This window comes from Alligator mississippiensis, chromosome 3 (genome assembly GCF_030867095.1).
Source record: "Alligator mississippiensis isolate rAllMis1 chromosome 3, rAllMis1, whole genome shotgun sequence".
NCBI lineage: Eukaryota > Metazoa > Chordata > Crocodylia > Alligatoridae > Alligator > Alligator mississippiensis.
In genome coordinates, this window is record NC_081826.1 from 83857048 (window position 1) to 83884166 (window position 27119).

Sequence of the window (27119 nt, forward strand, 5' to 3'; positions counted from 1 at the left end):
CACATTAATACGTGTTTTCATTAATTGCATACAGGTGTATGAATTAATAAACTTACTTTAATGTCAAAGTCACAGAGTTATAATGTTTCCCTTGGCACCTTCGTTTGGGCAGCAAATATATATTTGCTTTGGCTGCAGTATAGTAAGAATAATATTAAATTTACTGATTAAATTCAACACCATCAAATGGATTAATATTTAATAGCAAAACAATGACCATAATAGATAAAAATAATAACACAATAAATTTTGTTTCTGGATGCAGTCCTTGACCCTGCAAATGCTGCTTACATGCTTAAAATTAAATAAGTGTGTATATGCTGGAGGCCAGGATTTTTGCAGGTGATGTCTTTTATTGGACCAACTGCGTGTTTGGGATAGATTTAGGCCAGCTTTCAGATGTGATGTACTCTTTTTCTTGGCTGTGGCCTAAGACATTTTTAAATCTCATTTTCAGTCTATGGTTGAATTTCAGTACCTTCAAGTAATGCATTTGGAATGAAAACAATCATAGGTTGAACCATAACAAAATGTTTAGAAAACCACAAGAGAGGTTTCTTTAAAAATTAAATCCTTGAATATGTGCTCTTCTCAATAATGTGCAGAATTTTATGTTCGATTATTTATGTGGATACTATTAATGAAAAATATAGTAAAACATATACAGAAGCATTTATTATTTTTGTTGGCACTAAAATAGCAATGTGCTATAATTATAAAAGTGATAAATCATTATAAAAGTGAAAAATATTCACTATGATTGATCTTTTGAAGGTCACTTTGTATTCAGAAGCACGAATTCCCTCCAATATGGTTAGAACATGATTAGTACCACTAGCATCCATTCTGAATGAAAAATGTTTCCTTAATATTTCTGCAAAATCACACTGCTAATTGTCATTGAAAACCTATAGTCCAAATTCCCTCTTTATAGATACCAGTTGAAGACTGAAAAATGAAGCAAACTAAACTGAATTAAATTTATAAGACTAATAGTCATGCAGTTGGGGAAAAACTAGCTACTGCACAACCTGTACTATTTCAAGGTAATTTAATTATGGATAGTTATACTTCAGTGTAATTTGTTAATGTGTGCTCCTTCCAGAAAGAGAATAATTCTGCTAAGGCATTGACAATTTTATACATTTTTAGCAGGATACTGTCAAAAGAGAGAGGTTTTCATTGAATTGTATAATGTACAGTTAGTTGCCTGGAGGAAGAATATCAATGAAGCAGGTAGCAGCTTAAATTTTTTTTTGAGTTATGAGAATCTATATGAGAATACAGGAAGGGGGAGGGAAGAGTTCCATTTATCATCAAGTTTAATATTATAAAATTAGATGCATCAAATTACTAAATAATACTTTTTTTAAAATGTTTTTTTTCTTATGGTTACGGTGTCATAAAAGTGCGTTTTAATCACGATCACTGAAGTGTTCATTTAAGTTTTAACAAAAGAAATCAAGAGTTCACATTTAAATCTTCCTGAACACTCAACCTTCTACTCAGTTTTGAGGTCTACAGATCAATCCTGTGGTTCCCTTACCCATGCAGTAGAAACCCATACTAAATAGCAACGTGACAAAGAAACCATAGCTGATAGTTGGAACTATCTGCATAGCTGACTTCTTGTTGAGCCTTTCACATTATTTATTTATTTATTTATTTATTTTACTTCGTGAATACAGGTACGCATTTTTGCTTTATCTAGGTTGTGGGTGCTGCTACACAATGAGAAACCAAATTGTCCTGGCTCCTTGAGGCAGAACCGCTGTCTACTGTGTCCTCACAGCTTACCTCCTCCCCTTTGAAATGATTTTTACAAAAGCTCATTGAGAAGACTTTTACAGAGTTTTTCTCCATGGAGCCCTAGAAATATCAGAATTACCCTTGATAGTATTGTCTAACACACAGAATATTCTTATAATCTTTATTAATGCTATTTTGAGGTTACTTGAATATTAGATTACAGGATAATTAAGTGAACCTGTTCTGGACATTTGTTATTCTATGGCTAATAATATCTAATCTTGCATTGTTCAGATTAGACTGTCAGACCACAGAATTATTGTTTAGTACTTCTGTATATTATGGATAATGGTGCAGTTTCTATAACCAGTTATTTTACTTGATATAGAACCATATTTCCTTAGTCAGCTTTTGCATTTCTGAATATGATGTTAGTAAATTTGTTCACTCATGCAGTAATAAGGGAAGAGGAAGTTATTCCATTGTCAGGGTCCATGAAGAGGATCTCCATGTGGATCTCCCCCCTCCTGCACTGAATTGGGGTTTTGTTTCACCTTTTTTCTTAGTCCATGCAGAGCCCTCTCCAGAGTGTCTGTGAAAGCTTGTAAGATCTTGGTGATGGAATGGGTTAGTTTTACTTTATGAAGTAGTAATTGGGGTAGGGAGATGCAGCCAGATTAATTGCCCTGGACAAAATAAGGAGAGGTTCAGAATGGATTAGATTTTCAGTGGATCATTCATGAATAGTATGGGATTCCTGAGGTAGCATTTTCTAGGAGCCAGGAAGGAGAAGCAGAACCTAGATCTAGTGCAGCAGTTCAGGACCTAAGCACAGAGGTTTTGTGATGTCTTCAAGTCTTGGTGGCAAGCTAGTGTCCTTTTCTTTGCTGGAAGTAATCTTGCTGGAAATGATACAACGCAAATTTTAATGAAAAGATACTCAGAGATTTACTCCCCTCTCCCTGCCCCCCCCCCCCCAACCTCTTAGGCAGAGATCACTTGAAAGAGTGACTTAGGCCTGCATTCCAGTATAGCCAGCTGCTGGTTTTTGTTTAAAATTTCCTTTGTAAAATTGGCTTTCTAACATATTTATGTAGGTTTTCTAAAGGAGCGGTTTTCACAGTTGTTTTTTTTTTTTTTTTTGTGACGAGATTGAAAGGATGGATAGAGAAGACCTGAATATTTGGAGAATATTATTAATGAAACTAATTTTATCTGTAATTTGAATGTTAGAACCAGTTCTTAAAGTTCAGGTAGCAAAAATTATGATCTTCCTTCTCAGTACCTTCCTCTAACTGCTGTGTTTCAAAGAAAAAGCATATGATGGGTGGCATTTAGCAGTGATTTCTCTTGAAGGGAACCTTTAAGTTTTTGGAGCTTAATAGTTTGTGCATGGCTCACTGCAGTGTAAAAAGTCCAATAACTGAAATGAAGCAGAAGGGTAAGATTCATATTCACTATCTGCATTTCAGCACAACCTTCATAATAATGCATTGTACCCCTATTGCCCATAAAATCAAAAGATCTCAGAATGCTTTGAAAACATTAAAGGATGATCATCAGTTTTGAAGCCACAATTCCATTTTTACCTAATGTTGTTATAAGTAAAACTGAAGATAACTAGAAGTGAAGGTAATTGGAAAAAAATCTTTGTTGTTTTCAGCTTTACTTTGTGCATTTGACAGCACTGTGCATATAGTTGGTTTTGTCATTTTTCCCATTTTGTTGTGGATCTTTTAAACAGTAAAGAGGAGAGCAGAACAATAGGAAAATGTGTTTGTTAAATGGGATTCATGTAGTGTATTTTAGACCTGTTTTTAAATGTTGTGAAACAGATTGAACATGATGTGAATTAACCCTAGCAGGATAAGCATATATTATCATGTCCAATTCATAGGTGGGGAGACTGAAACAGAATGCTTAAGTAACCTGTCCAAGATATTACGGCAAGTCAGTGGCAGACTCGGGAATAGAAGTTAGGACTCCTAACTGACCTTTGGGGATACCGATTCTTTCCTGCTATCAGTGGAGAAGCTGGACTCTAAGACGCATTTGTCATTCACAATTTGTTTCCTTAAATTCCTGGGTGTTTTTCAGGTCAGATTAGCATTTTAACTAGTTTAAGGAAATCTTTTTCCATAGTTTTGGGGGTTTATAATGGGATTAAGATGGGTCTTAAATAGAAAATGTGTTCTTTTATGCACTTACTCGTCCTCCTCTGCCTTAGGGTTGCACAGAATATGAAAACCTTCCTTTAAAAAAAAATAAAAAAAATTTAAATTCTCTTTGAAATTTTTCCCTGTTAATCAAAAAGTCCTTAGCTTTTCATTTTATTGCCGTACCACATTTGATACCACCTGAGTGCTCTTCCTCCATGATCCCTAACCTTTGCTGATTCATAGACTATGATACAGAGCAAGTTGTTACTCAATAATTACACTTCAGTCAACATTGGACTATGGGTTTGGGACCACTGAGCTAGCACAAATAGTTATATTAATGATAACAGTTCTAGCAAAGACCAAACAGGATGGGTTGCATTTAGAATCAGTGAGTTCTGGTCCATTAATTTGCAGTAGGGTTGATTTATTTAGGAATACGTTTCTTCATTAGTGGGAAACAAAAAAATTGAACCAGGGCTTCCTGCTCAGAGGGATGCCTCTGTTGTATGGGCTGACCCTGATTTTTAATTCCTAAATGTGGGTATGCAAAATTGCTAAAATAACCGTTTTGTTTTGTCTCCAGATAATGTTTCCAAGATTTTTTGTTTTGTTTTTGAACTAATACCAGATGGTTGAGTTCAAGCAGTTTCCATCTTTTCAGTTTTCATTCTTGATATTGTTTTGTTTTATTTTACAGCGAGATTTAGAAACTGCGATGAAAACAGAAAAGTACGGTTTGAAAGCAGTAAGCCAGAAGATTTTGCAGCAGGTGAAGATGGTGTGATATATGCAGCAAGAAGTTTTCAACTTTCTACAGATCCCACTGAGTTCATACTATATGCTAAAGACAAAGAAACCCAGGAAGAATGGCAAATGACAGTGAAGCTGACCCTCGAGCCTGCATTTACAGAGGATTCAGTTAAGGTAAAACAGGCTTATGCATCCTAGGAAACATATCTGAAAATAGGTTTTACATTGTGTCCGGTATACACCTCCACATTGAACATCTCACTAATGGGTAAGTAACGTATAAATCGGTTTAAAGCCTTGGTCCTATAAACAACATTACACAATTTTGTAGCTCTGTTTAAGTAGCCAGAAATCATTTGTATGTGAGCTTTCTATTTGTACAGCTTGAGATTTATACCTGAATTTAAATTGGAAGTGGTAATTTCTTTATTTTAAATTGCTTGAAAGCAGTGCAGTATTTATTCAAGCAGTTAAATATAACCACAAAATAAACAATTCTGTACTAGAATCCATCAGTCAAGTTTATTAGATGGAATCTGTAGATTTACAGTGCTAACAGGAAAGCCTTTCTGGCATAGAGGATTGGTTTTGTCTTGTCCCTTCATAATCAAATTGGGGAATGTAAATTATTCATAATTCCAGATAGTCTCCCTTTGGTGCAAACTGCCATAAGCCAAACCGAGTAATACAAATGGACTCTATCCATATATAAATAATCTAGTAAACTCATTTTAGTATAACTTTATATTCAGGTTTATACTACTCTTACCTGTTAAGCTACTTTCTTTCCTATTATTTTTATTTTCATCTTAAATTTTAGAGAAGTTAATTCCATCCATTGTGGTTGAAATAGCCATATAAAATAATAGTCATAAAGACCCAAGCATCCATTTTAAAACTGATTGCATTTAGTTATTCAGGTTTATTATTTCTGAGAGTAGTCACAGATGCAAATTGGCTTAGTCCTAAATAGTTTTGTTGTTTTGGGTTATTTTTATTTTTGTTTTTTATTTTTTAAATGTTTGATACATCTAGGGCTAAGTTTTGGTGAAGAAAGCAGGTAGTCATGCCTGTTAGGAAAGCCTAATATGTAAACAACTAGTTGGATTTTTAAGGAGATGCAGTGTTCCTTTATAAAGGCCCAGTTGCTCCATTCACAGTGTGCAAGAGAAACAGGTCTTCAGTTTACAAGGAATGGTTTAAAGACTTAGATGCATTTAATTGGATAAAATATTTCCCCCCACAATAATAGGAAGAGAATCAGTATTGGTTTTGTTTGTTTTATCCTTAAGGAAAATAATTTGCTGCTATGCACACAGGCCTCCAGACTTAGGCTACAGTGACTGTAGATGTACAGAGGAATAGAAAGGAAAAGTTGACACCCTGCAGAGATTAATGCCCACTGTGCAAAGTGGGCCATCTACAGCATCCATCATGGCTGACATAGGTTTAAAATAATTACAGCATTAATTCTATGGAATTTAATAGGGTCATAAATATTTGAGACATTCCGTACCAGCATGTATTAAACTACTCTAGGAACTCATATTATATTTTAGCACATCCAGATCTAAATTTAATGTACAGTAGCACACACCTTACCTGAACTGTAGTTCCAACTAATGAGAAATATAAAAGGTATACTATTAATTTCTTCACAGTATTAACTAATATCCAGAAAGTGCAAAGTAGTTTACACAGCAGTGTCATGCAATAAATTGCTTATGCTTCTATTTTCTTTCCAACTGGCATGCTGAAAAAAAGGCATTTGTCATATTATATAGAAAAAATGTAAATAATATTGCTCATTTTGCTATTGTCCTGTGAACCTAATGGACATCTTTATAAACATGGAGTAAAGAGCATCTTTCAGACAGTCACAAGACAGTATCAAACCCATTTTTCAATGTATACTACTAATTCCCCTGCTATATCTATTTAATTTCAATATTCCTTTGGACAGGACCAGAAGAAAATTGAAGAAATTGTATTTCCGTGGCAAGAATATAAGCACAGTAGTCATCTGAAGAGACAGAAGAGAGACTGGGTCATTCCTCCAATCAATTTACCAGAAAACTCCAGAGGGCCTTTTCCTCAGGAATTAGTTAGGGTAAGGCTATTAGGAAGCAAGAAGATAGAAATGTGATTACAGCATTCTTTGGAAGAAAACTTCTGGCATCATTGTTAATTCACCTCCTTGTTAAACACTTAAGGGCCGAATTCCATTATTACAGCTATCCAGAAGATGTTTTGCTAGCTTCTTTGGTCGGGCAAGTTTTTTTTGTGTTCCTTACTCTGTACAAAGTGATTTAAAATGAGACGGTGGTTGCCTTGGTGATTTCTTCCTGTGTAGAAGGAACCTCTACCAGGACAAAACTGGCAGTGGTAACTGTACTGGCTATTCGGTTACATACTCTGAAACTTCCCCACTTGCTCTTCGTGAGTGTTGGAAGAGGGGAGGTGTATGTGCATGCATGTGTCCCTGCAAGCAGAGCAGGGAGGAAGGAATAAGGGACAGTACTAAGCTTATTGGGAGTGGTTCAAAGGCACACGGGAGAGAGAGACTGCCTTTTTTTGAGAAATGTATGGCAAGGGGCATATCCATTACCAAGCATTCTGTCATACGGAGTGTAGACAGTCTGTTAATTCTGCCAGCAGCACTCAGTTTCCCCAGAGGTTGTGGTGAGGAGTGTACTGGGAACAGATATGGGCTTGGCTGCGTCTTGCCTGAACACTTGGAGGTGACTTACGTAAAGGAGTAGCAAGAGGTACAGTTTCCTCTTAACTTGTTAGCCAAGACCTACATGGATCATTCTGTTTTTCTTCTGCAATAGTTATGAGATCACAAGCAGTTACAGTAATAATTTGCAACCTTTTATGTACTAGAATCAAAGATGAGGTTCCTCCCCTCCCACCAGTCAACACGGGGGGGGGGGGTGGGGAGCAGCCTTGTCTTAAGTTTTGGCCTGGGGTACAGAAAATGGTTGGAGAAGAGTGTGGGGTGAACAGGCAGTGGGGGGCAGTTAGCAAGGGGGCATGAGGCATGGGATGGGAGACAAGTGGCAGAGGGGGCAGGTACAGGAGGGTAAGGGACAGGTGGCAGAGGGGCAGGCTTGGATGGGGCAATGATTGCAGAAGTCGGGCAGGGAGGGCAAGGGACAGGGGTTTGGCCCCTCTCTCCCTTTTGTGGGGAAAGCAGCAGTGGTGAGGGGAACACATTTTAAATTGCTCTTCAATAATTAGATTCTGTACATAAAAATGATAACTGGTTTATTTTTTTCATGTATTGAATCTAATTTTGGGGTTGTCATCTTAAATGTGAGGTAGACTTGGATTTAGGTAAATACAGTATCAAGTATTAAGAGAGCAATGTAGTGTCCTTAACATTGGCCCTAGAATGCAAATGAGAATGGAATGTAAACATTGGCCCTCTCCACACATTATTTTACAGTATATTTTAGTATTAATACAAGTTCTGCATACCTCTTTAGGTTTTCTGCAATAGTACTAACATTAAAAACGTGTACTGTATTTCACGGTGTATAAGTCAAGGTTTGAAGCTCAAATATTGACCCTTAAATTTCCACCTCGACTCATACATCATATCCAGGGCCTGGCCTGGCCAGTACTTAGCTTCCAGGGTATGGAAACAGCAGCCACTGGGATTCTTGGTTTCTCTGGCATCCAGCAGCTCCTTGTCTCCCTGCTGCAGTGCTCAGGGCATCGGGTAGGGAAGCAGTGGGGATGGAGGAGCTGGAGTGCAGAGCATAGGGCTGAGGCTGGTGGGAGCACAAAGCCCATGCTCAGAGGGTGTGTGGTGTGTGAGGGAACATAGGGAGTTGTGGGGACCCCCCACAGACTCCACCCCACGGTACACAGCAGCTTGTAGTTCTAGCGGTACTTGTGTGTCACCAGGGGAAGCCGTGCATGCTGGAGTCAGCTGTGTTCCCCGCCCACTGCCTGCACGCGGTGGTCAGGAGCATAGCCTGCTCTGTCCTCCCCAGTCACACCGCTCAAAGAGACCATGACCGGGCTTGGTGCTTGGCTGGTGCACCACAGCCAACACCAGCCCTGGCCCCTGCAAGCAGTGCTGCCTGGGCCTCACCAGCCAAACACTGGTCCTGGCCCTGGCCCTGGCCCCTCTGAGTTGCATGATATAGGCAGGCCGGGCAGACTGTGCTCTTTGCCACCATAGCAGGTAGGCGGCAGGGAAGGCAGCTGACTCCAGTGCTGGCTTGCAGGGGACCGGGCTAGGCTTGGCGCTCGTCAGTGCTGCTCACAGGATACTGGGACAGGGACAGGGCTGGGCTTGGTGCCCAGGCAGCATCGCTTGCAGGGGATGGGGCCATGCCAGCCAAGCATAGAGCCCAGTCCTGACATATATACACTATGCCTATCCTAATCCTAACTTTTTGTACCAGAAAACCTGGGTCGACCTATACATTGTGAAATATGGTACTATTTTGTTTTTAGTAATAAATCTTGAAAAGCTAGCTATTTATAAGAAAGGCCACTTGCATCTTAGAATATCCCTGTGTCTGATTTTTGTTTTTCTGTTTTTTGGGTTTTTTCCTGGAGAACTTATTGTAAAATAAAAAGGCCCACATTGTGTTTGTGTTAGTGTTAATCCTACTTCCAATGGACTTTTTTACTGGTAAAAGAGGTTTCAGCCTAATGATATTGTTGAAAGTGAAATCCATTAAAAAACTAACATTAATTTTGTCCTTTATAAGCAATTACAATATTGCGTTGTGTTTAACTAATATGAGCATTGTCATCTTGACTCTTAGATTAGGTCTGATCGGGATAAAAGTCTGTCGCTGAGGTACAGTGTTACAGGACCAGGAGCAGACCAACCTCCAACAGGAATCTTCATCATCAACCCCATCTCAGGTCAACTATCTGTGACTAAACCTTTAGATCGGGAGCAAATAGCTTCTTTTCATGTAAGTTTTTAATTTACTATAGACCAGATTATCAGATCTAAGATTGACATCTGTTTCAAATTTGACTTATGCATCTGGCACAGTTTTCTCCAAGCAGTGATTTAAAGAGTTGTACTGCATTTGTATTTATTGTACTTATTATACATAATAAAAAGACCTCCTAGCATGTTGAAACAGCTTAACAAATGTGACTTGTAATATTTAAAGATGACTGAGATGTGGATGCCATAATTTATATTTCTGATTTATACTATTGATTACGAATTCTAGCATATTGTATGTTTGACAGAAGCCTATTTTTAATATAACAACTTCACTTGGGCATAATTACTACTGGAATTACAGCAATTGAAATGGTAGAAATGGATGGGAAGAAAAACTACCGATTTTCATTTTCAGGGCAATTCTAAGCATTTTAATGGAATTAGAATAGTAAATTAGGCCTGACAGTTCATGATGATTCTTTACTTTAGAGAAATTGGCACAGCAGACCAAATACTTGTACAGCATTAGAAGAAAACAGTATTTTGGTGAGAAGCAGAAGACCATGCTTTGATTGAAAGTTGTCTTCTGCTTCAGAGGCCACCACAACAATGGCATGGAAGTAACTCAATTCCTTGAGAGTTTTTAGGGTAGGGTGGGTTTAGAGCATCCCTTTTTGGCTCCTCCAAAGAGCAGCTTTGATTCTCTCCTGTACTGAGGATTTGGCAGTTCCCATTCATGGCTGAAGCCCGGTTCTTGTTTTAGGGCATCTTGGGGAGGCCTCATTAGAACTTTGGAATTCCTAGTAACAGTTTTCATAGATTTCATAGACACTGGGGCTGGAAGGGATCTTGGAAGATCAAGTCAGCTAGGGTCAAAGGATCCCAGCAAGATAAGTGGCCAAACATTTCTTAAGAGTCCAGAATAGGTGTTTGCACCACTTCTGGAGGGAGTATGTTCCAGGCCTTGCGGGGCTCAGACAGTAAAGAAGTTTTTCCTTATGTCCATCCTAAAACCATCTTGGAGGGAGTTTGTGACTGTTGGACCTTGTCATCCCTTGGGGCACTCTGGTGGACAGGCATTCTCCCAGATCCTGATGCACATCCCTTATAGGTTGCCACCAGGTCACCCCTGAGCCTGCACTTTTCCAGGCTGAAGAGTCCCATGGGTCTTAGCCTCTCTTCATAAGGCCTGTTCTCCTGCCCTCTGATCATGTGCATGGCTCTCCTCTGGACTCTCTCAAACTTCTCCACATCCTTCTTGAATTGTGGAGCCCAGAACTGGATGCAGTACTCTGACTGCGGCCTCACCAAGGCTGAGTACAGTGGGAGGATAACATCCTAAGATTTACTTGAGAAGCCTCCATGGATGCAAACCAGAGTTTTGGTTTTTTTTGCTTTACCAGTTGCAACATCGGATTGGTGGCTTATGTTCACCTTGTGGTCAGTCATGACCCCAGCTCTTTTTCAGCCATGGTGCTAGCGAGCATAGCACAGCTGAGCGTACAAGTGTGCTGCGGGTTTTTTTCCCTTGAGGTGGAGTACCTTGCATTTGTCGGTATTGAATGACATCAGGTTTATATCCATCCACTTTCTAAGCCTATCCAGGTCAGCCTAAATCACCAGCCTATCCTCAGGTGTGGATGTTCTACCCCAAAGTTTAGTGTAGTCGGCAAACTTGGCCAGCGCACTTCTAACGCCAGTGTCCACATTGTTAACAAAGATGTTAAAGAGAACAGGTCCAAGGACAGAGCTTTGGGGGACACCACTGGTCACGGAGCACCATGATGATTCACTTCCGTCTATTACCACTCTCTGGGTCTGGCCTCGGAGCCAATTCCCCAGCCATTGGACTGTGATGTAGCCGAGACCACAGTTAGCCAATTTTCTAAGAGGAGATTGTGGGACACCAGATCGAAGGCTTTTTTAAAGTCCAGATATATGATGTCAGTTTCTTCTCCCTTGTCCAGGGGATATGTCACCTGGTCCTAGAAGGAAATGAGATTGGTCAGGTAAGACCTACCTGCAACAAATCCATGCTGGCTGTCCCTCAGGGTGTTGCCATCAGCCAGCTTGTCAAGAATGGTTTCTTTTATTCCCCCTGCCCCCCTCAGAATCTTTCCAGGGATAGAGGTCAGGCTGATGGGCCTATAGTTCCCCGGATCTACTTTCCTCCCTTTCTTGAAGATGGGCACTGCATTGGGCTTCTTCTAATCTTCAGGTACTTTACCTGAATACCATGTGTTTTTGAATATCTTTGCCAGTGGCTAGGCTGTGATGCCTGCCAGCTCCAGTACTCTGGGGCGCAGTCTGTCGGGACCAGCTGACTTGAAGGTGTCCAGCCTCTCAAGGTGTCCCTTTACAAGGTCTACACTGATCCTGGGTATAAATTTACCTTTACCCTGGCCATCCCGCATCATGCTAGGCAAGGCGGTCAGTATCTTTGGGCTGATGAAAAACTTATGCAAAGTATCCATTCATCAGGTTGGCTTTTTCCTGGGTGTTGGTTGTCAGTTGTCCCATTTGGTTTAGCATGGGTCCAGTGTTACCCTTGCTTTTCTTCTGACTCCCCACATATCTGAAAAAGGACTTTTTATTGTCCTTGATACATGTAGCCATTGGGAGTTCAGTTGCAACTGTGGCTTTCCTGGTTCACTCCCTACAGGTACGAACCAGAGCAGAATACTCCTCCTTAGTGGTGATGTCTGTCTTCCATCTTTTATAATCCTCTCTTTTTAGGCATAGGAGGTCCATGAGTTCCCTGCTGAGCCAAGGGGTTTGTTGTACCCTTTTTCTACCTTTCCTCTGAGATGGGAAGGATATCCCTTGTGCTTTCAGGATTGCTCCCTTAAGGAGCAACCACTCCTCTTGGACTCCCTCCCTGTCAAGTCATGGCCCCTTAGGACCTCGACAACAAGTCTGCTGAGTTTATCAAAGTCAGCTTTCCTAAAACCGAGGACTTCTGCATTGCTGACTGACTTGCCAGCTTTGCGATGGATAGTAAAAGTGATCAGCTCATGCTCACCATCTCCCAGCTTTCCTTCAATTCTTAGGTTGCTGACTAGATCATCCCCTGTAGCCAGTACCAGGTCCAGCAGTGCTTTACCTCTTGTCGGTCCATGGACTTCTTGAGTCAGGTAGAGCTTGTCTACGCATGTGAGGAAGCTTTGTGACCATTTAGATTTGGTTAAGTACTCTTCTCATGAGATGTCTGGGTAGTTGAAGTCTTCCATGACAGCCATGCACCAAAAGCATGCAGCCTCAGCCAGTTCCGTGGCAATTTCCTGGTCGAGCTCTTGTTCCTGGTTAGGAATTGTTTAGTAGACTCCTACTATTGTGTCCTCTGTGCCATGTTACGCACGTATTTATAGCTTTTAAGTCTTTACCTTCCAGTTCTCTAATTTAGCGAAAAAATTACTGCAGCATGGTAATTGCAGCCTCAGTTTACAAGTCAGAAAAAGCAGTATGTTAATATGCATATGTAAAAAAACACAAAACAAAACCAGTTATACACCAAGAAATATGCTTTATGGACTTCAGTGAAGCCTACTCCTGAATAAAGTGCCTAAAAATGTACAAGATTTGCCTATAAAGACATAGACCTAAATTTTCCGTTTTTGAAAGATAGTTCCATTTTTGAGAGGGTTTAGATCTGTCCAACGTGAGGCAAATTAGGAGGGGCTTGACTGTCTGAAGATGTTCAGTGTTTTCAGAAAATCATGGTCCTTTAAGATGTTTCATGTTGGTCACCTAAAATCACTTTGAAAAAATGTTGTTTAGACTTTTGGGTTGCTTAATGAAAACAAGTTTTACTACACCCTGCCTTTGGTTCTCTTCAAGCAATATAAAACAATTATTTATGCTTTTTGGAGACTTTAAACGTTTAGCGTGCTTTTGAAATGATTTTGCAATAGTGTTTCCATAATACCGTTTTCAAATATATTAAAATGAAGCAATATTTGTTCCAAATGGATTAGTAACAAGGTCTTCTGCCTTTTCATCAATTAATTGAGCGAAGTGTAGCTTTGCATGTTCTAGAGTCATTCCACTGGTAATTAGTGGTAAGAAATATATGTCTATAAAACATTAGGCAATAATATTATTCTAGAAGTAATTTTTAGTGTGTAAATTAGGTTGTGATAAACTTCAAACCCACCCTATACCAACCTGTCCCTTTTGAGTAAACCTTTCAAAAATGTATTTTTCTCTTTTTGCTTGGACCAAGCAAATTTTTAGAAAGGGAAAAAAATAATAAAAAGAATACCAAAATGTGAAGAGAGAGAGAATTGATACCCGTGCCCACATTCACACATGAGTGATTTGTATTTAACATCATCTACTAAGACTCCCTGAGTATCCTGAAAATGTTGGTGATCACGATAGCGAAGCAAGTAAAGATTCTGAAACAAAGGGCTTAAAATAGTATTCTTTATTCTGTGTTAATCTCATTTGCGTTCAGATGTTTTGCAAATCCTTATAATTCCTAATGGTTTTTGCAGCTAAGAGCACATGCAGTGGATGTAAATGGAAATCAGGTGGAGAATCCTATTGACATTGTCATTAATGTCATTGATATGAATGACAATAGGCCTGAATTCTTACACCAGGTTTGGAATGGGACAGTTGCTGAAGGATCAAAGCCAGGTAAAATACAGTAGTACAGGGGGGAGGTGGGGCTATAAATATATATTTGATAATTTTGGAGGAAAAATTAGAGTTAGAATCTAAAAAAAATTCAAGGAGAATTCTGAGTACAACCAGAAAAAAGCCCAGATAATATTTAGGCATTTTCTCATTTTAATATAACATTTTGCATCCTAAAATTAATATCAAGGAAAAATAGCATTCTACTAACTAGTAAATGACAAGGCTGGGAGAACGGGGAGGGACTGCTTTCTTTGTACGAACAGATAATAAATATTTACTTTTGCTAGCACTCCAAGGACCCATTCAGAATTGCAGCCATGAGAAAAATATTTTAAGGGATACCAAACTGTAGGATTGTTTTGTAGTTCACTGAAGATTAGCTTGTTGTATGTCATTGAGTAGTGACCTTGTAATACTCCCATTTTTTGTAAAATAACTCTTTCCCCTAATGACTAAACAAGTAGACTAAGCCATCAGGAGATTAAAAATAATAATAAAAGCTAAAAAAGATAATTATACAGTACCAGTATGATACATAGTTGAGAAAAAAATGTCTCTGTTTATCCCATGGTGACTGGATTTTTGTATATGCTAAAGATTCTTGAGTGCTAATCAAGTAGCATATTAAAGCAGGATACCAGTGACCCTAAATCTGTCCCTTTAAAAAAAAATAAGTGTCAATACTGTAAAACTATTTTTGTCAATACCTTCCTTAATACACAGGAAATTCTGTGTGGAGTATTTGAATAATTAAATGTTATATTTTGTGTATAAATTAAATACACACACAATATTTAATGTTTGTGATGTGTGTGTATGTGATAGTTAAATGTAACAGACAGATCCCTGAGTAAGTGGTGTGATTTTCAAAAGTGTTGACCTTCTGTGTGCTCATTACTTTTGCAAATCAGTCCATCTATTTATGGGCCCAAATACTGACTAAAACCTAAACTTTAAATGCCATTTTTTTTTTTTACACTTTGATTATATTAAATGACTTTGGCCTAAGTTATGCTGTTGACAAAACAAAGATGTAAATGGATACACGCATGCCATCAGTTACAGGATCCAGGTCCCTATAATGTGTCAAATGAGGTTTCATCTGAAATAACTACAAGAGGAGATTGGTATGCAAACTTTCCTCTTGTCTTGATTGTCAGCTGATTGGCAGGGACAGAGGGACATTCACCTATGGCAGGAACCCTCCTGGAGCCCCAGAAAAGCTTCCCATTATGAAGGGAGACTCCCCACCCAGTTCGCGCCTCTGGTTCTCCCAGGAGGTGATTAGGAAGCTGGGGGACTTCCTATTGACAGACTGTCCCCTTCCCAGTCAGGGGAGAAGACTGGCTGTTGAGTAATAGGCTCCCCTAGGAGCAGCCCTCTAGTTCCCCCTGGCTGGAGAGCTTGCCTGCATAGCTGTCCAGCAAGGGGGCTGAACGCATGTTCAACCCAGCTCCCAGCCTGATTTTCTACTGGTAAGAAATCCTTGTTGGTAGAAATGTATGCTGTCTGTGTGACTGAAGCCACTTTCCAACAGTAGCAGTACAACATGACATTTTTAAGAAGGTTAACATAAAAGATACAATACCATTTTGCAGAGCTAACTTGGCACTTGAAAGGAGTAGAACTTATCTAGGAAAAGTGTTTTTTGGGGGTTTTTTGTTTGGTTTGGTTTTGTTTGGTTTTTATTTCCTTACCCCCTCCCTGTCCTACACGTACCCACCCACACACGCATTTGAAAATTAAACATGGGTTACAAAGTGTTTCTTTTGGCCCAACTATGGAAACTAAAGCTAAGAGACTGCATTAATTACATATGCTTACGGAAGAACTGAAGATTTTGATTGCTTATGAAGCTTTTTCAGTAATAAGCAAATTGGATATTTTATAAACACAAGTATTTTTATCTTGTATTCCATATCTTAATTACTTTATTAATAGTCAGTCTCAGAGCTAATCCATTTGTTTTAGTAAGCCAAGGAATGTTCAGTGTTTATCCAAAGTAGTAAATGTTTGGACCGATTTTGTGCTTTTAAGTGACCTTGTGTAATCTGAGTGAACTGTTTATATAACACTAATTATTTACTCTGCTGATAGGAACCTATGTGATGACTGTTACCGCCATTGATGCTGATGATCCCAATGCACTAAATGGGATGCTGAGATACAGAATCTTATCACAGGCCCCAAGCAGCCCCTCACCAAATATGTTTACTATCAACAATGAGACTGGTGATATTATCACTGTAGCAGCCGGGCTTGATAGAGAGGTAAGGCAGGATTTAACTTCGTAGGCTCTGTGGCATTGTATATTGCAAATGTTCAGACGCATGTAAAATATTTTGTCCGTTATTTACAAATGTTGCTCTCTGACGTCACTCCAGAAATAGAAATGTCCTTTTTTTTCCTCCCCCGATGCATCACTACCCATCAGTACTCCTTGTCAGCTAGTGGGTCTCAGTGTGTAAAAACCTAGAACTTGCTATTTCAGTATATGTTTCAAGTAGAATGTGAAGTCTCTGGTCTCACTTATTCAGTAGTATAATTTGACTGACTTTTGCCAAGTTATAGAAGAGTCATCTTAGAGAAAAAGTAGAGAGGGGGACATGTGGGGCTTCTGATGTGGATGTGAATTGTAGGGAAAAGGAAAGGCACTAGAAAGGAGTGTAGCTGGCTCCTGTCCCTCAGTCTAAAAACCACAAAATGCATAGGTTCTTCAAGGTTTCTTGCACATGTCGTTAACATTCACAGCAAAGTTTTAGTGATTTGTGTTAGTTTATGCTAGCAGGAATGACAGTGCACTTACCTCCTTGATAAACATACTTACCTCCTTACATCTGGTAAGTTACAAATCTTACACAGGGAGTGCTGTGCCAGAAAAAGTGTTAGCAAGAGCAGCAGGAGTTCCTCCAGAGAGGTGCTTCAATCTCCTCAGCCTCTCACCAACCTCCACAAGAGGAGAAAAGAGAAGCCCCACAAAAATAAGAGGAAGAAACTACGCTTGCTTTCTATCTGTACCACTTCCAACCCTGCCATTGCAACATGCAAGTAGGATAAATTTTCTGGAAGATTTGTTGAGTGTTTCTATTGCTCTTGGGTAGTAAAACTTACAAAACGCATCTAACGCCAACCTTTGCAGACGACATTAATTTTTTCCGTTTTTTTCACATTTTGAAAAACCTAATTAAGCAAATATTCTAATCAGTGGAGTAACAGAATAAATAGAACAATGACCTGAGTGATTTGTGGGGTGTAGGTTGTAGCTGTGTTGGTCTAAGGACATAGGCAGACAAGGTTCTTTGGGTAAATCCAATATCTTTCAATAGACCAACTCATATAGTTGGAAAAATTCTTCTTAGCAAGCTTTCGGGCACAAACATTGTTCGGACACGTAAAGAAATGTAAAACCTGCCAACATATCTCCACCACCGCCACAATGAATACATCCCACAATAGAACCGTCAGCATTCCTGGCTCTTACAGCTGCACCTCCAGAAATGTTATATATCTCACCCGATGCACCAAATGCCTTGATGGAAAATATGTAGGAGAAACCTAACAACAACCGTGCATCAAGAATGAACACACACCGAAAATGTATCAGGAATGGCAGCACATTTCTCACAAGACAGCCACTCTCTTCCCAATCTCTCAGTTGTAATCCTTAAAGGAAATTCACAAAATACCTTTCACAGACAAGCCTATGAACTTCATTGATCTACTGGATACAAAAAATCATGGACTAAATGTAGACCTTGGATTTATGACACATTCTCTTCCCCAGCACCCTCCTGTCTGTCATCCTTTGGCTACAGCTACATTCATTCCCCCTTCCCCACCCCCCACCTCTCTCTCACCTACCGACCACCTCAGTTTACATTTTAACTGACTAGCTTTCTTGCATCTATACTGGCCTCTGGCTGCTTTACCACTCCATCCAGGAAGAGCGCAAGCCATCTGCAGATGCTTCCTCCACCTGCCGAACAGTGTTTGTACCTGAAAGCTTGCTAATAAGTATTTTTCCAACTATTTGAGTTGGTCTAATGAAAGATATTGGATTTACCCAAAGAACCTTGTTTGCCTGAGTGTTTTGTGGCATTTAAGAACTTCTGAACTCTTTGAACTCTGATTTGTATCTCACCCATATTTTTATACCACAGTAGGCACTTGTAGAATTAGCAGCTCCATTATGCAGGCTGAAATTGTTACTGAAAGCTGTAAAAGTCAATATGAAACCTGTTGATATTGCAGTTATTTTTTCAGTTTTCATGAAGTCTGTGGAAAGACTAAACGTTTGCTTTGGAGAAGAACATTTTAGATTAAACCAAATGACATATGTCCCCTTTTAGTTAAAAGCAAGCCTGGTATTCATATACCTCTGGTTTTGGAACCCTCAGGTCTTCTTTGACATGTATTTTTAAAAAGACTTGGAGTCTATGTAAATGTTTTATTGCTTAGCAACCAGCTGTACCCAAGTGATTTACCACAGAAGGGACCAGCTGCCATACTAAAACTTCCCTGTAGGCCTTCAGATTAACTATCAAGGAGGCATTCCACCTCAGTAATTTGCCATTAGTTCTAATGACTGATCACTTCTCTGACATCCAGAAGAATAATTGTTTATTGAAGTTGTTGAAAGCTACTTACATTATCTATGTAGTATTAATTATTGTTTTAAAGTTTTTAACATGAATTTGATTTGTTTTTGGTCAACTTTTGATTATGATGATTTCAGTCTTTTTTCTGTTGTGACCTAGATGTTTAAGAGGCACCTTATTTTTAGACCTTTTTTGGGGTGGGGTATGTGGCATGGGGTTAGAATGTATCTTATACATCAGATAAGGTAGATGGGGAAAAAAGTGACTGAATGGGCCTATCTTTTCTCTGTAGTAAATGTTTCATTTTCAGAGGGGATGCTGTAAAGATAATTCATTTGCTCCCCAGCTGTCAGTAAAACAGGAAGAACCAACCCCTCTAACGACCTGATGCTGGAACGTAGGGGATACTGAATAATTCCCAGATCCTATCCCTAAATGTTCAGCTTTTTTATGTGAATGCTGAAAAAACAGAATATTTGGATAGCATATGGCACTGTATGTTAGACATGGCCCAAGGCAAGCCAACACAATGCTGAATAGTTTAACAAAAAAAATGCTAAGATTTTGTAAAAGAGAATTTGGGTAGCCATGGAGCCAAACAATCTTCATCGTACAGTTACCTTGAGGCAGTTACTTTCAGACCCTATGACTTTACAGCCCAGATGAATGAGCTTCTGCCACAGAATTCTCTGGCCCTAAGATTTGCCCTGAGATGATTATATGTTATGTTTGTTGTTTTGCACTAAATAATGAACATTTGCTTCATTATGTAAAAGCAGTAATTGTTTTCCTTTGATTCTTCCATCTGTGTCCTATTCTCATTTAGTGAAGGAAACCTTTACAGGGGGTGTCTAGGCTTTTTAAATGCACTGTTTAAACATTTTCTGAAAACGTAATCAGTTTTGTATATAAAGTGCCCTGTAGCCTCTTAGTGTAGTAATGTGTCATGATGGCCATAAAGGAGATGTGCATACCAGGCCAGGTTCTATTCCACTTCTTGGGCATCTAAGTGGACCTATGTACCTAAGGTACAGTTCTGATTCACTGTGCTCAAGTTCTTGAAAATGCGTTAATACATTTATTTTGTAACATGCCATCCATCATCTGGTCTTTGACACTATATGAGCTGCAGAAAAGCAGTGAAGAGGAGGAGGAGGCTGTAAAACTTTTGTGGGGGAGAGCGTGTGGCCTTTCCCCTATCTGGCTGTGTCAGGGCAGATGGGGAGAGGGCATGGCCCAGCTCCAACCCATTGTGGGGGGCTTGAGAATGTAGAAGCAGGGGAGGGTGATGTTGCCACTGCTCCTCCGCTGTCAAATTCCCTACCTGTGGGGACTCCCGGGGACCAGATGTCATTGCTCCACATGCCAGACAGCGAGCATCCCTGGTGTAAAGTGTACCACCTCTTCCATTCACTCTCTCTCAGAGCCATTGGTGATGGTCACCATGTCTTGCCCAATAGTTTAACACTTGCACAGGAAGTCAGGAGTCCTAGGTTCCATGCTTGCACCTCCAGCCTTGAGCTGGATTGTGAGCAGTTCAGTAAAAATAGTATTAAACTGTGCTGCCAGAATATCCCTGGGCATGCTCTGATCTTTCATAAGGAACTGGGGACTCTAGCTGAATTTTAAGCTTCTTCCAGTTCTGAAGTGGGAACTAAGTGTCAAGTGTCTTGTCTGGATCATTTCTGCACATGCATAGTAGCCCAAGGTTAGTTGCCCAGGGGTCATTTCAGGCCAGAATAGAGGTATCTAAAAAAACTAGGTACTTAAGGCAGGAGTAGGCAACCTATGGACCTTGGGCCAGACCCTGACCTTGAAGGGGGTGGATCCAACCCAGGAAGGTCTTGACCCACCACAGGCTGGCATAGATTGCAGCTATACTGAGCTTACCCATCTTATCTACAGCACTGCCCTCTCCCGATCTCCCTGCTGGTCTCATTCCTGTGCTTACCCTTACTGCAAAGGGGCTGGGTATCTGCAGTAAGGGTAAGCACAGATGGCTTGTTCTCTGGGGGACGGAGTTACAGCCATCTCTTCACCTACAGGGGCTTAAATTGCTCTTTGTGGCTCACAAGCCTACATTTTTCCTAAATCTTTTTAGGCACCTGGAAGCTTGATTTGGATCTTGCCTATAAACCTGTGAGACTTCAGAAAATGTGTATCTTCTATAGACAGGAATATTTGCTGAATTAGGCCCCGGATATTTTCTATTTAAATCTTAGGTGTGTGCAGGGGTGCACATGCTTGTTTGTATACATACTTTAAAAATGCAGTCCCTTGTATCTGAAGAAGTATAAACCTGCAATGTGGAAGAAAATGAAAATTTTAAATGAGTGGAATCTGTCTAGATTACTTAAAAATATCTTGTGTAGAAGTCATTCAGTTTTCCACTTCTTAAGTTATTACTAGGTAAAATAATCAATTATATACCTCTAGGTTTTCAAGTAATCTCAAAAGGACTGTGGCTTCTTAGGGGAAAAATGTTATGCTATTCTCTAAGTATCTATATTTGACAGAATTTTTTTCTTTAGCTGTTTCAATAAACCATTCACGAAAGTGACATTTCAAAGTAATAAATTCTCATTTTGCCAGTTTTCTTCTGGGAAGAGGAACTGAATTTGAGACAATAATATCCTCTCACTGAACTAGCTTTAAATCTGAAACTGAATTGGTGAATGAAGCAAAGTATAACTTAAGTTTGATTGTGAAATGTAAATAAACACAGAAGAAAAAAGACCGTTTTAAGCTGTATTCAAAAATAGCTTTGTAACTGTTTAAAAAAGGTGACTTAAATTTTACTAGTGTAGATCTAGGTGGGTTTGAGGTTAAGCCTTAATCGCACATATTTTGTTCATAGATATAAGGCTGAGGCTCAGCGAGTCCTGGCATAATTCCAGCAATTACTTAAGAATACAGATTCTCAGGTCTTTGGGTTGTTTTTAACAACGTTCAAAGCAACTGGCATTGGCAAAGTTAGGGGAGGGAAGGGGGTAACATCTTTGGAATGTTTAACTTTTATGGAAATAATCAGGTTTGGAATTTTTTTCCTCCAGTGTCTTAATGAGTTACTTTGTTAGCTTTGATGGCTCCAGTTTCCATAGTGATATCAAGACATCGCAGCTAGACTGTTATGCTTAGACTTTGCTACAGCAGAGCTTTGGCAGTTGTGGTCATTTGGCCAACAGCGTGGGTTGGCTCAGATCTCCTAAGCTCTTCAGGATTTAACTAATTCATGGACAACCACAATTTTTTTTCCATTTGTTAAAAAAAAAAAATTTCAGATTTTAAATCTGAAGAAATAAATTCACTTTATAAAGTTCTTTCAGTATACAGCCCTCCCACGCATACAGCCCTCCCTAATCAGAATTAAAAATGCAAGCAGCTTAAATATATTTAGATGCAAGCTGATGCTGGACTTCTGGTGATGTAAACTCTGATTCAGTCGTAAGTAATGTAACTAGAAGGAAGAGTATGATGGGTTTCATGCCTAGTAAAATACAATTTAGGGAACACCTTCTGTCCTGCTAGAATGTCAGTTTTGTCTATAACTTAAGTTGGCTTCATTTTATGTTTTAGAAAGTACAACAGTACACTTTAATAATTCAAGCTACAGACATGGAAGGAAACCCAACATATGGTCTTTCAAACACTGCAACTGCTGTCATAACTGTGACAGATGTCAATGATAATCCTCCAGAGTTCACTGCTATGACTGTAAGTACAGTATAGGCGTTATTAAAGGAATTGAATGCTTATGGCTATTACTGAAGAATTTTTCTTATTGTACTTATGAATTGAAAATATGTTTACTTTATTCAGTTTCCTGCTGGGTGGCTTAGGTCTAATGAAAGGCAGAAATTATCTCTTAGAATATACTACACTTAATACAAATCAAAAGTTTATAGTTAAAGTACCAAATCTGTACCAGCTTTTTAGTTTGCTGGCTTACGTTATCATTTGATAGTGGTAGACAGCCAGGTTGTACTCTCCTTTATTAAAGTGCTTGTTTGGGGGTGGGGTGGGGGTTTCTTCCCCTAGGAGCATATTGGAAATTATTGTGATCAAACTGAATAAAGCTAGACAGTACAAATACTCGCTGTAGGATCCAGAGCTGGTGGAAATTGTCAAAGTAGAAGTCTGGGTAGACTTGCACCTTATAAACTAACCAAAGTAGATATACACATATAGTATAAGCTTCTGTGGGCCAAAGTTCACTTTATCAGATGCTGTGAAATGATATCCACAAAGCTGTATCTAAGAGGAGAGAAATTTGAATACAAAAGCAGAAGGGAGAGGGGGAGGAGGCAATGTTGGGAAAGGCAAGCATGCAGGCAATAAACCCATAGGAACAAAGGAGTCAAAAGCCAATCCAGTTAACTAGATAAGAATCCTTAGCCCCTGTTTAAACCATGCTTAACACAACCTAGTTTGTGGATGATTTCTTGTACCTCAGTTTCCCATTCAAATAGGTTTTTAAAGATGTATTGCCTGACAATACACTAGATGAGATTTGCCTCATGATGTCTCTCAAGACTGGGATGAATACCCACCTGTGTGATCATGATTATTGCACACTGCTCCTCTATACCAGTGTTAAAAGGGAGCTCCTCTTGTTGTAGTTCTACGGTGAAGTACCTGAAAACAGAGTGGATGTAATAGTAGCTAATCTAACTGTTACTGATAAAGACCAACCACACACCCCTGCCTGGAATGCAGTGTACCGAATGACTGGTGGAGATCCTACAGGACGATTTACTATCTTCACTGATCCAAATAGTAATGATGGGCTGGTAACTGTAGTGAAGGTAAGTGATTGTTTGAATTAAGAAGATTCAGATTAAGTGGAAGAGTATAAATAAGTGAGAATATGCACATAAATATGTCCCTTTGGTTAAATTCTGAGGTCACGGTGATACTTGAAATTAAAATAAATGTACATATCTTCCTTCTAAGAGTAAGCCATTTGTCTTCTGGAAAGTTTCCATACTTTATTGTTTGGTTAGATAATTTTTAAATGACATTATACTCTGTTGCCAAAAATATAATTAGTTGCAGCCATTTGTTTAAGGTATTGTAGTCAAAGCTGATATTACCTACTATTTGTTGCAGTGGTAAATAAAACTGCTTGCTACCTTTTGGTCAACATCTGACCTCCATTAATCAGGACACTTATCACCTACTGTTATTATGCCAATATGTTCCCATTAAGCAGTTAACACAAAATAAACAGTCAAGGCAATATTGGGGAGGAAGCAAAGTGGTCACAATGGTAGGAGGCTACTCTTCAAAAGGCTTTTAAAGAATGTTGTTTCTAAAAACCTAATTTAAACACCTTTCATGGAATAACCTCTTCATCCTTTTTTACCAGCCAAGGTACTCCTGGATTAAGGGGTGACTTGTTTTTAAGCAATGATAAAAAATCAGTATTATGATTTAAATCTGTCAAGGAATAGTTTCTTTTCTTGTCTGCCTGATAAGGGTTCCAAGCCTTAGTTTCTCTATTCTGGACCATCTGCTTAAGAAGGTAGTGTGTTGTGAAATCTGGCAGTTTGGCTGCAAATGTTAACATTTCAGCTTGAGATATGACTTTTTAAAAATCATTTCTGCACTTATTGAAAAAGAAATCTGTATCTTTATACAGCTGTTTAGTTTACACAGCATGCATTTCCATGTATAATTTAACCTCTCCAAAGGTACAAGTTGTTATAGATGATTCTGGCAACACCAAACGTTTGTCTGTGGTTGTGTACAGGTGTTACATTTCTTTTGGGAGCATCTCTGCTCTCCTGCAAGTGTACTTGTGTTTGTCAGGTTTCTCCCACAGGAAAGAATGTCTTTATGCTTCCATACCACTTGAGTGCGCCCCGGGACTGTTGGAGAGTGGGAGCAAAGTGGAGATTGCTACTTTCCCCAATTCCAGTGTAGGACCATGTGGGGAGTCTTTACCTACTTTTCCACTCCTAGGGAACAGGAGGAGTAGAACAGCCACTAGGATTACCCTGGTCTAGTGAAGGTGCTGAGAGCAGGGAAGAGGGGGCTACTGCTGGCTTAAATGCCTGTACTGCTCTCTCTCCTGGAAAGATTTCCAGTAGCAGAAATTTCCCAGAATTTTCTACGACTGAAATGACTGCCTGTTTTTGGCCTATGTGCTTTGCATTTAGATAAAAGCAAGTCTACTCTAGCTCTGTGTACACTTACAAACTTATCTTCTGGAAGAGCTAACAACAAAAAAAAGAGAGGCTGAAATAAAACCAAGCCAGTGTAATAAGAAGCAACTAAAACCCCAAGTGTAAAACTTGTTTCACATATTTCAGATTACTTTAAATTGCTTTCTGTACTTTAAATGTACAGAATAGAGTAAAATAGTAAATCTAGGAAAATAAAAATATATTTTTTAGGAAAACCAGAGAAGGTTTAAGCTTGTATTAGGCTTAAGCTGGTTTAATGGCAGGATAACCAGCCACTGGAAAAGGAACACTTGTAAAGATGAAAAGAGTCACTCAGCCTCCTTGTCAGGGTCACCTGTGGCATCAGTGGCCCTTCAAACATCTTAGCTGTGGGAAGTTCCTAGTTATAACTTGTGCCAGAAGAGCCACCGCAGAAATTTTAAAAATGCCATAATATCCCTAAAAGCCTTTAAGGATATTTTTTCTAAACTAAAAAAAAATGCAAGCTATATAGGTATTGTGGTATCAAAGATCATGCATATATGTGCATACTTCATGTGCATTTGCTTAAGGCGTGTTAAGGCTATTTAGGAGTGCATCTACACATGGACACACTAATGCGCATTAAGGCGCATTAAATTTAAGTGCAAATAGCTAAGTTGCATTAGCGCATGTGCAGACATGCTAATGCACATTAACATGGTGCCTATCCACTGATGCATACTATATTAATGCGCATTAGCACATTTACACGTGCGCTAATGTGACTTAGCTGTTTGCGCCCAAGTCTGATACTTGCTTTATGCAAGTATCCAACGTAGGCTCACATAACCTTAAATTGCCATTTTTAAGGCTCATTAAGGGCACGCACATGTAGACACATTTCCTTAATGTGGCTTAAAAATGGTGATTTTAGGCTAAGCCCGCTTAAGAGGCATATGTATATGTACCCAGCGAGAAATAAATTTTGTTTAGGCACTGTTTTTGTGGTTCAATATAAGTATTATAAATAAAATATGAAAAATATATTTGAAATGTTATTTGTATCCCTGTCACAGCTCTGAGTAACTACAAACCTTTCTCCCTTTCCCTTTTGCCAGCCCATAGACTTTGAGACAAATAGGATGTTTGTACTAACTGTAGCTGCGGAAAATCAAGTGCCTTTGGCCAAAGGAATTCAGCATCCTCCTCAGTCAACAGCAACTGTATCCATCACAGTAATTGATGTAAATGAGAGTCCATATTTTGTGCCAAATCCTAAGCTTATACGTCAAGAGGAAGGGCTACTTGCTGGTAACCTATTAACAAGTTTCACGGCTCAGGACCCAGATCGCTACATGCAGCAAACTACTTTAAGGTATAGTGTAAATTATATTGCTGTCGTCAGAGAGAAGTAGGGCTGGAAGGGACCTCTGAAGGTCTCTTAGTTCAACCCCCTGGCTAAGGCAGGATCATTTTTATGCAAACAAACATATCCTTGCTTTAACATGTTACTAAAACTATACAGTCAGTCCTTTGCAATACAAGGCATAGCACCCTGCCACAGGTAAAGCAAGGGCTCAGTGGCAACCAGTATCCTGCTGCTGCAAGGGTTGTTAAAATATGCTTGAGATCCAAGGAAGAGACTTGTCATATCCCATAGTGGTAATGTGAAAACCTGGAGCAAATCCTCCAGCCCCCCCCCCCCATTCCTCCCATGCATGATGTGAAGACTCAAAACAAAGCAGAAATGCTGCCTTTCCTTTTTCAGGTGGCTAGAGATTTAAATGGCCATACATAAGGAATTATTCTATTTGCCACAGCACACCACTAAGCCAACCTATGCCACTCCTCCAGTGTGGAATTATGTGGGAAGACATCTAGCCAGGAAGTCTGTACCCCATACAAATCCATACAGAGGGTTGTAGCATCCTCTTCTGTTTATCGGTTCCAGGTCATCAAGATAATATAAGTGTATGCATAATGTTCAAGAGTATGGAAAGTCACAGAGAATACAGTTTGGTTGCTTAAGGTTATATTTAAATCCCTATAACTTGCTGAATATATTATATATTCTAGTAGTGGTGGCCCAGCTATATGTCTGCCCTGCCTTAAAACAAAATTTATTATCACCATTTCC

The 27119-nt window shown here is 39.3% G+C and overlaps 1 protein-coding gene across 1 annotated transcript in view; it reads left to right on the top strand.

Annotated features, from left to right (window-relative positions):
* The window catches only part of CDH2 (cadherin 2), a 191416-nt gene that overhangs the window by 119494 nt on the left and 44803 nt on the right, over positions 1–27119 (top strand). The window contains exons 3-10 of the mRNA XM_019487460.2: positions 4609–4835; positions 6625–6771; positions 9452–9607; positions 14088–14232; positions 16333–16505; positions 22410–22547; positions 23453–23638; positions 26101–26357. Of these exons, the coding sequence (XP_019343005.1) occupies positions 4609–4835; positions 6625–6771; positions 9452–9607; positions 14088–14232; positions 16333–16505; positions 22410–22547; positions 23453–23638; positions 26101–26357 (1429 nt within the window). The remainder of the gene's footprint in view (positions 1–4608; positions 4836–6624; positions 6772–9451; positions 9608–14087; positions 14233–16332; positions 16506–22409; positions 22548–23452; positions 23639–26100; positions 26358–27119) is intronic.